The sequence below is a fragment of the Ammospiza caudacuta genome, chromosome 10 (assembly GCF_027887145.1).
Source record: "Ammospiza caudacuta isolate bAmmCau1 chromosome 10, bAmmCau1.pri, whole genome shotgun sequence".
Taxonomy (NCBI): domain Eukaryota; kingdom Metazoa; phylum Chordata; class Aves; order Passeriformes; family Passerellidae; genus Ammospiza; species Ammospiza caudacuta.
Genome location: NC_080602.1, coordinates 9,183,767 through 9,193,941, shown reverse-complemented (window position 1 = coordinate 9,193,941; position 10,175 = coordinate 9,183,767). Strand labels below are relative to the sequence as shown.

At 45.6% G+C, this 10,175-nt stretch overlaps 1 protein-coding gene across 1 annotated transcript; it reads left to right on the top strand.

Moving 5' to 3' along the window:
* Positions 1–2,311: 2,311 nt before the first annotated feature.
* On the top strand, positions 2,312–3,955 carry LOC131562157 (C2 calcium-dependent domain-containing protein 4C-like). Its single transcript, XM_058811725.1, has 2 exons — positions 2,312–2,334; positions 2,586–3,955. Exon 2 carries the CDS (start codon positions 2,641–2,643, stop codon positions 3,937–3,939), a length of 1,299 nt encoding a protein of 432 aa, XP_058667708.1. The 5' UTR covers positions 2,312–2,334; positions 2,586–2,640; the 3' UTR covers positions 3,940–3,955.
* Positions 3,956–10,175: the final 6,220 nt, after the last annotated feature.

Here is a 10,175-nt window from a genome sequence, read left to right as displayed (position 1 = left end):
GGCGAGGCACGGCCGGACCTTTCCTGAGCCGCTGTGCCCAGGGAATTCCGAACGGCAGGGGAGGAGATAAATCATAGCAGAACACACGAAGGAAAACTCCCGAGCTCCTCCTGTGCTGGTAGGAAATTCCATTTTTTACAGCCCCTGCCCAGATCCCAGGCTTTCACCTGTTGTAATAAAGACTTTCCACGAATTATATCCGCTTTAAAAGTGGATTATTGTAGGCACATTTTTTACAACAACAGGAAGTCCTGTTGGCAGCATATTTTAATTATGCTCTGAAGCTAATCAAGGAAAGAATCTGTTCTGAACACAGGAAGTTATATATACACATTTGAGTGCCTATTTCCATGGGGCAGGTCCAAGTGCTTCAGTGTTGCTGAACTCCCAGCACATGAGCAATCTGTTAGATGTCTATGAAGTGCAGGCTTGCATAGGAAGGGGAAGATCCACCACCCCGTGTAAGGCACCTGCTTCCTCTCTGCAGTCACTGGAGGGAGACAGGCAACTGTGATCATGAGACTGATCACCTCTGGAGAAGCCCTAACTTTTCCTGATGTTAAAGAGACGCAGGAGAAATCACGTAGCTATAAGTTATTTCATAGCAATTTTATTTTATCACTGCCTGATGCCAGCTGTGAACTTAGTGCACCTGAGACTGGTTGCCAATTATTGCTGCATATGAACAACCTCTGTGATCTGTTACTGAAGGCAATATGTTTTCCACTAAAAAGTACGATTTCCTTAATTTTTCTCCATGTTTAATTTTCTTTTTGTACTAAAGGCAGAGGTGCATAGCACATAAAACAAGCCCACTTACTCTTTGGAAACTACATGGTGTGTAAAGCATGATACAAGGTATGGTATTGCCTGGTCTGAATGGGTAACAGCGGTAAGGTGCACACACTGCTTCCTAAAGGAGAGCATCCCAGCATCTCCAGCAATTTCCCTTACTGCTCTGCTGTAAAGTCTCATGGGCTGGAGAAAGCACTAACCCTCTCCACAAGCCTCTAAATTGGATTGGAGATTATTTGAAGCACACCCACATCAAGTAAGTTCATCTAAGTAAACTACGCGAGCTTCTACAACTGAAACATCACTGGGACGTTTGGAGTGTCCTGAACCTTTGTAAAAAGCACGGCAGAAAGAATTTTCTCAGATTTTAATCACCAGGAGATTGTTATGGTAATGAAGCCTAACTGGTATTAAAAAAAAAAAAAAAAAAAAAACAAAAAAAAACCAGGAGAGAAGCAGGGCTTACACCCATAACACGTGTGTACCCAGCTAAATCTTTCTGCAGGTTCAAAATGTTCCCTGCCCCTGTTGCCCACGGGATTTATTTTCTCTGAGCACATCTCATCTATTTCAAGCACTCAGTAAACATGCATTTCAGCGAAGAGGGAGGAAGAATATTATTTGTCTACTATCCATGTGATATAGGCTTCAGGTGAATATTTAGCCAACAGGTTTGGCAGGCCTTCCTGGTTTTGCATTAAAGATTCCTGCTTGCAGAATAATCGCAGAGTTTGCAGAGGTCCGTTCAGGCTTTGCTGCGTTGGTGAGGAAGTTCATGGATCCCACCTGGCTTTGAGCAGGGTCTGTAAAGCATCACTCGGGCCTGGGTTTTGGACGTGCTGCTTTTCAAGGTGACTTGCCAAAGCATTTCGTGCCTTGTTTTTCCCCTCGCTGCACCTGCATTCCCGTTTCTGTCGCTGCTCAGTATCGGCGATAAGAACGCTGTGTCAGGGCTCCGCAGACTCGTGTTCTTTGTGAGTAACGAGGGGGTGGACACGCATTCAGATGTAGAAAGGCAGCAAAGTTCTTTACAAATGAGCTCGAAAACCGCAATCCTCACTTCCTACTGCTCTAACGCTGGAAAGCTGCCAGGATATCCAGAAGAAAAGAATCCCCAAGACAATGTTGCTTTTGTCCTGAGCTTGTTAGTTATCTCGGGACGCCTCTGCAAGTAGATGTTAATCAAAAAGAACCTGGACGCGGGGGAAGGACAAGGGGCTGGGGCCGGGCACTCACACACAGGCGAGTGCCAAGGGCTGGGAACATCCGCTGCTCTGCGGGGGCGACAGGACACGCTCCAAGAGCGCTTTCCCGTGAGGGGCCCCTCCGGCACGTCCCTCCCCGTGCCCCGGTGCCCGGCAGAGTGCCCTGCAGGGCCGCTCTCCCTCCTCACCCCCGCATGAGGGTGGGAGGTGCGGGTGCTGCCCCCGCCCCTGCCCGCGCTGGGAGGCGCCCGGCGCCGCTACTAAAGGGAGGATCGGGGCGGGCTGCGCCGTCCTGCTCGGAGTGCGGCAAACAACACGGCTTGAGCTTGGCAAGGTACGTCCTCTGCTGAGGGGAAAGCACCGCAGGGATTGTGCGAGAGGGACGTTTTCCTCTGGTCGTGACTCGATGCTGTTTTCTCTCTTTAGTAGTTTAGCTCTGTTCTTGCACCAATTGACTTTGCTAAAGGTAGTGTTCTGGGCAGGGGCTGTTTTGAACATGCCTTGAATGGCACCCTTTGTGCCTTGCTTGGCTGTAGCATCTCCAAAAAGGATGTTAATGTACCTTTTCTTCTCTGTGTTCTGCAGGTGGATTTCTCCTTCAAACTTTTCCCCTTCGAGGACCTACTGCCCAGTTACAGTGATGTGGTTGCTGGAAAAGATCAGAGCATCTCATGAAAATGGGAACCTCTCCAGCTCGTCCTTCCTGGGACTGCCACAAAGCCAAAATCTGCCAGAAAAAGCCCAGCTGAGGGCTGCTGCTTTTCCAAATGTGATCACTCCTGACAGAATCCCTGAATTCTGCATTCCCCCCAGGCTGACCAGCTCTGGCTCCATTAAGGGCAGTGGCTTCCACCAGGATCACAGTTCAGTGGATGGAGCTCTTACTTCTGATTACAGCCCCAGCTCTTGCCCACATCTCATTCAGGTGGAAAGTGTTGAAGAGGAGATCTCTGCCCTGGAGGAAGAAAGCACCAATGCCGACCCACAGTCCCAAGCAGCGCTCTCCCTGCCCCACTTTCCCAGAGCCCCCACTTCCTATGGCTTCTGCACTTTGCTGGAGAGTCCCCACACCAGGAGGAAGGAGTCCATCTTCCATGGTGATCCCCGTGGGGCTTTGCCCAGCCTGAAGCTGTCTCGATCCAGAGCTAACACCTTCAGTGGCAAAGGGAGCATGTCTAACCCCATTGCCATCAGCTTTACTTCGGTGAGACTGCCGCCCAAGCACCTCTCTCTGCACAGGCAAGCTGCCTGTGACAGTGACACTGCCTCTTCCAGTGATTCCTCTCCTTTCAGTTCTCCACTTCTCACCAGGTCACCTCCCAGACCCAGCTCCCTGATCAAAGCACAAAGTCAGGAGGGGTTGCTCTGCAGAGCACTGAAAGACAAGAGCAAACACAGTATGCCCAGGAACAATTCCCTCTCTACAGAGGAGAGCAGCTCCACGGATAACAGCCCCAGTGCCATCAGGAGGGCCTCCGAGGGGCTGCTCGGCATCCGGAGCTTTAGCACCTCCTGCTCTCCCTTGTTTCCAGTGGACCTGAGCTGCAGTCGGGAGAGGCTGGTGGGGGAGAGTGCAGTGGTCATGGACAAGGGGGGCGTGTTGAGGCTGTCAGCTGAGTACTGCTCAGAGAACGAGAGGCTGCGGATCCGCCTCATCAGTGCAGAGGGCTTGTACGATGATTCTGTAGAGCCCAAAAGCATCAACTGCTGTATCTCCTTCTCCCTGGTGCCAGGGAAAACACAGAAGCAGAGAAGCACAGTTATAAAGAGAAGCAGGAATCCCATCTTCAATGAGGACTTCTTTTTTGATGGTATTGCAGAAGAAGAGCTGTACAGCCTCTCTGTGAGGATGAAAGCAACAAATAAAGGGTGCAGTATGAAAAGGGATTATACCTTAGGAGAACGGGAGTTGTCCTTAATGAGTATGTTGGCAGTGTAGTGATTCAAATATTCAAACAAACGGTCTTCTGAAAGTTTTCTACTGAATAAAGTTTTAGGTTGACTTTTATGTTGTTGGCTTTTTTTTTTAGGAATAGTTAAAAGCACTGCCTTGCTTGGTGTCATGCTCTTGTGCCTTGTTTTGCTGCTTAACACTTCAAACATATATTGACAGGAGGGGGGAGAAAGGCTGGTTTGCCTTTAGGATAAAGGATTAGGCTGTTGCCAAGTCAAGGCTGCTGTTTATGGCTTTCAGGCCATAAATTTCAGGTGGAAGTGTTTTTCCCTCTCCCTGGTCCCTGAGTGGGTAACAGTCTGTGCACACAGTACACCCTGAGCTCTATTGCAGCTCCTTGGTACAACATCAGCTAAATGGACCATTCTGACAGCACTCATATTTGCACAAATGAATGTTTTAATGAGCCTTGTGTTTGGAGGGAGAATGAGGTGGATTTTACACCTTTTACAACATGTGGATTTGGTTTCCCAAAGCTGGTGTAAGTTTGTGTTGAGGATAACAAGATCAGCTCCTGAGCAGCAGCTAAAGGACACTTGAGGCAGGGCTCTCTTTACACAGTCCTACAGTATCAACACCAACAGCCTGGTGAGCTTGCAGCACGGTCAGCATCCTCTTTTACCTTCCCTTTCCATGGCCGCTGTCACAGCCCACAGAATCAAGTTGCCAGGTAATTTCGTTTTGATCAGGAATGTTCCTGAGAGCTACAGCCCTCAGCAATTCAGCTATTGAATCCTTTCTGGAGCTGAAGCAGATAAGATATCAGTGCAGCAAGGACAAAGGACAGTTTGGGATCTCGCCATTGAATTCCTGCTTCAGCTAATGACTTCATGCATACCTTGCTCAAGTCATTGTCATACAATTAGTGTAATCAATCTGTCCTGTCACCACGTGGTGAGTGGCTGAAGAACTTGCTTCAGTGCCAGGGGAAACAGGAAACACAAAGGTGCAGAACTCCAGCATGTTTGAGACCGTCTTCCCTTCTTTTTTTTCTTTCTTTCTTTTTTTTTTTTTTTTTCTTTTTTTTTTTTTTTTTAATGAGGTTTACTTGGGGTTGGGTAAATAGATAAATTAGTAGGAGAAGGTAAAAATGTCTTGAAAGTCCAGGTGTGTTGCTGCCTCCCTTGAACAAGTTGCAAGCTTCATTACATGAAGGTAGATAAACTTTAATGGAGGATCAACCCATGCAGGCAAGGGGCAGAGAAAACAAAGGTTTACTTTTGTGTTCCCTTTGAGGCTGTAGAAACAGGGCCTTGCTAGTGCCCAAATACACACCTTAAAGGCAATTTCACAAAGATTTTAGCAGGATCTCCCTCTGGCCTATTCTGGCAAGAGTCTAGTTGTCTGCAAATCATGGGACTGCTCACAGGAAGACTGTGGGATTCCTTGGTTAGTGAATAGTTTTATTCAGTTTCAGACAGAAATACTCCAGGAAGAACAGCAGAAAATTCCTTCTGATAGCAGAAGAAGCCCAAAGGATGTTAGCTGTGACCACAAGTGCTCAGAAATGCCTACTGCTAATCCTTGATCCAACTCACGTGAGATGCTTCTAAAAACAGAGTCCTTGTACAAAGGACAACTCACACAGGTGAATGGCTGGGTGTATTCCCAGAAGCCAACAGAAATAAAATGGAATAATAATCCCTTTGTGCTAAGGGAAGGAATTAAATGTACTGACACACTGCTCAGATGGAGGTGATGCACTGTCACTTTTGTCCTTGAATCTGGGCAAATTGACCATAAGGGAAAACTTAAAGGAAGTGGGGAAAAGTGAAATTTTAAAAATGTGACTTCAAGGAAGAATCAATAATGTTGCAAAAAAAAAAAAAAAAAAAAAAAGGTCAAATTAATTAGTTATTGCATGGGGTCTCCTGAAGGATGGCAGAGGCTCCCTCTCAGGCTTGTCACTCATCCACCACCACATTTTTAGTTCCTGAGGTTTAGGGTCTCTTCACAGGTATATTCACATGGAGACTGTCTGAGATAATACAGAGCAGTTTCAGGCCTCAGAGGAGCATGTACAGTCACTCTGTGCTGGGTGTCTCTGCCCTGTGCCCTGTGCCATGCCAGTGCTGTCCTGCAGGAACACAATGATGGTGGGTTTGAGGTGGGGCAGGGCCCTTGGGGATTGTATCACCTGATTGCTGCTGGAAGCACAGCCAGCTCCAGCAGGTTGCCCAGGACATTGTCCTGTATTGGGCTTAAAGTGTCTCCAAGGATGGAGAGTCCCAGATCTGCTGGAGAAACCCTCCAGTGTTTTACCACCCTACCAGCAGAAAAGGGTTTTATTCCTGTGTAAGTGAAATTTCCTGTATTTCAATTTGTCCTCATGGCCTCTTGTCCTGTCACTGGATACTGCTGAGTAAAGCCTGGCTCCATGCTCTCCACTCCCTCCCAGCAGATATTCACACACATCAATGAGATCTCCCCTGAGCCTTCTCTTGTGCAGCCCAGTGGGCATACTGCAGTTCCTGCCATAAAAGAAATGTGCTTCTGAAGTCTTATCTTTTTTTAGGCAGAGAAGGAGTTAAGTCCTTAAACAAGTTGTTCCTTCCTGTCACAGGAAGATAGGTTTCCAGCTGGGCTCATCTGTTCAAGTATTTAAACAGGTGAAGGCCACCTCTTTGGTTGGTTGAAAGGAAACCCAGCTGTTTTTTAAGACACTTTAAAAAATGATATATTTCTGAGAAAGTCTCCTCATGGAAGTTTGATGATAGGCCTGCAAGTTAGAGGGGGACAAGACAAATCAGTAGAAGAAAGACTTGCAGACCCAATTAAAGGCAGAGTTTAAGCCTGGGAAGGATAGAGGGACTTTGCCTACATTTCTCCAGTAAATAATTTAGATTCAGGTTTTTCTTGATAATTTTCTTCCTTAATATAAGAACTTTGAATTAAGTATCTATTCAGGTACATTAGACTAGACTAGACATGACTGTAACACTAGATGGAAAACAGTTTTGGTGGACTCCCCCCATTTTAGTGTGTCTCTTTATATTTTAGAATATTTGATTCATTTTGAGTTTTGGGGTGTTGCTTATCAGGTGTTATTAACAATGCAAAGCCAAAATCTAATTTGAACATTTCAATTAGCCTGTCTAGGAGCACAGGACTTGTTTTGCTGTGCTCTTAGAGGCCAGCTAAGCTGTGAGTGGTGGAAGTAGTGAACACCGACAATGCTGCCTGTGCTGCAGCTGCTTTCCGTGAGCGTCAGCCTTATTGGGGCAATTACGTAAAACACCTGCATGAGCAAACAAAAGGCAACTGGATACTTCAGCCTGGAAAAACTCATGATGCCTCAATGCTTCTGTTAGAGTCAGCAGCAAGAAGAAAATCAACTTCCTGGCATTAGCAAACAGCTGTTCAGAGTTAAGAAATATTATTGTCAGGAGTTTTCGGAACTTCTGAAACAACGTGAAAATATGGGAGCATAAATGACTCTTTCAAGCAAAAAATCCTGTTTTGGGTAGTCTGATCAGTTGTGTTCAGTGGTGCTCGCTGGTTGGAAGATCACATCTCAATTTAAATTAAAAAAAACAAACCCAGACAATTGTTTGAGGAAAGGAAGGTCATTGTGCCAAGATCCTGGACTCACGTTCTACTAAGCAAATATTATTTGTTTCAGCTGCACTGGAAGTCACACTTTTGCTGGCCTTTTCAAAGGCAGTTATTTCAAGCATGCCTCTTCAGTTCTGAAGAAATGTTACTGCAAAGCAAGGCTTATGTTTTTCTTTCCAGAAATCCACTCAGGTTATCTCAAATACAATTTGAATTGAAATATACTGGCATATGGTACAGTAAAATGCAATTCCTGTAACTGAGCTCCTTTTCAGGTAAAATTCAGAAATAACACCAAGGGAAGCAAATACATGTGACCTAAAAAGCCTAACAGGACAGATCTGTAGACCAGGGATTAGGCAACACAGTGTTTGCAGTATCAAATTCTGCTTATTGCATCACTTTTTCTAAGCTGCTCCCATTTCTCAGACTGCCTTTGGTGAGGCACTGTGAACACAGCACCTGTGCTGCTTCCAAGTGCTTCATCTGAGAGGGCTTTTTGGGGAGGCTGGAACCTCTGCTCCTGGGGCTTGGCTTTTCAGTCAGCAACAGTGACTGTAGTGAAAGACTGAGCTTATGATGGGGCCTAATGGGCAAAAAGTCTTCTATTTTTTTAGTCTAGGTAGGAATTGCTGTGGATAAACTCTTAGTTTCCTTAGAGAACTGATGAAAGAACAATTAGATAAATATATGAATCTGTGAAAAGCCTATCTGTGAGTTGCCAGGCTGGGGAAGTTGTCCTGGAGAAATCTGTGTCAGTGGGATTGCTCAGTGTGAGGACTTCTCTTGCAGGAGCTCTAGGGAGGTCATGGCACAAGCTGTGTGCTCACCAGGCCACCCCACACTCACCAGGCCTGTCCCAGCTGTTGGCTGCTGCTTGTTGTCCTGTGTCTAGGCTGGAGCTCCAGCTTGCATGGGTGCCTGAACTGTGGGCCATGACATTTGGCCAGGGTAGGAACGGGATATCTGTTGATAACTTTTTGCAGCAGGATTAAAACCAACAGTAGCCTTACACTCACAGAATGAATAGCATAGATAGAGGCTATTTTTTTTTGAGTTCTGTGTGCCCTGAACAAAAAATGTGTGTAAGATTTACCTGCATATTTAAATGAATGGCATTTCAGTGCAGACTTAATGCTGGTGACTGTAACTGAGATGTACTCTCATATTATTAATAGTGCCTTAGAAGCAAAGGCAGATGCTGAACAATCTGTCCTTGTAGCAGAGGTAAAATGAAGTTTAATGTAGTGGAGGGTCTGCAAACAAACCTATTTGCATTGAGGTGATTGATGTAAAACATAGGAGTGATGCCCCAAAGCCCATCTCAGCCTGGCTGTGCACAGTGCTGCCTGCAGAGTGGGGAAAGGCTCTACATTCTTTGACTCTTTGTGCCTCCATTAGGATTGATACAAGTCATGTTTTGTGCTGCTGCATCTTTGCATTTAGGGTATCCTTTTGAGAGGGAAAGAGCTTCCAGTAGTTCTTTGTTCCTGTCAGGAACAGAAATAGCTACAGCCCAGGTTCCTGGTTATAGGTGGCAACTGAGGAGAGATACTGGGAACTGAGCACAGTCAATTGGGTGAGAGGAAGGGTCCAACAAACAGGAGTGAATAGAATTCACAGCCCTTTTTGCTTAGATAACCATCACAGGTGACCAGACATGTCTGGTCTTCTGGTTTTGTTATTCCTATTCCTGCTACTTTTCTCTTTCTGGCTATAAATATTCCAATGCTGCAAAATTAGCTATCCTGTGTGGTACAGTGAGAACCTGACCTTGTCAAGCATTGCATGTTCTGGACAGGAAAGAACTGAACAAGATTTTCCACTTTGCCTCTGTTCTGTTAAATCAAAATTATTTTTCTACTTACCTTTCTCAGCCTCTTCAGTGCAGGAAACATCTGAAGGAGTACAAGGTGAAAGATAATCTGACAAACCTTAGAGTTGCTTTTTTTTAGTGGGAGGACCAGACAGGTTTGGATCTTCATTTCATTGCTGTGATGGAGAAGCACTTAGAGGGAAGCAAGTCACAGCCTGCCTGTTTAAACTGTTGCTGTGAATTAGAGGAGCTCACACAAGTTGCTCCTGATGCCTTCATCCCTGTGTGCCGTGCATTTCCCGTGGCTGTGTCACCATGTTCCTCAGCTGCCTGTAAGGGAGAGCTCTTCCTTCCCTTAGGAGGTGATAAAGACATTGAGAAATGTCACTCAGGAAAGAGGCTTATACTGGAGGTGCTCATTTGCTCATGTGCAGAAGTGAAGGATAAAGTAGCTTAGAATGTATGAATATTCAGGATCATTTCTATAAGCTCCTTATGAAAGTGCACAGTTCTAGAAGGTGAAACCTTTAACTCAAATATTTGTTCTGGTTTTGGTGGGGTGTTTTTTTTTTTTTTTTTGTCAAATCTTCCTGTGCTAACCACTGCCTGTTTCCCACGAGCAATAAACCTGAATTTACCATACCAGTAAATATAAAAGGAGGAACAGATATTGTCTTGAAATCCCAGAGCCAACTTCAGCTTGCCTCTGAGGTTTCTGTGATTTCACTGGATTATTTTATTTATGCAATTTTGGTCCTAGAAGATACCCTAGCTGTAAGCATGTGTTGTTTGATTGTTTCTGACAGCCCAGTGCCCACAGCAGATAATTGTTTTCTGTTGAAATCCCAGC

What these genes read in the sequence shown, in the direction of transcription:
- LOC131562157 (XM_058811725.1), top strand. Translation starts at nt 2,641, where the DNA reads ATGTGGTTGCTGGAAAAGATCAGAGCATCTCATGAAAATGGGAACCTC.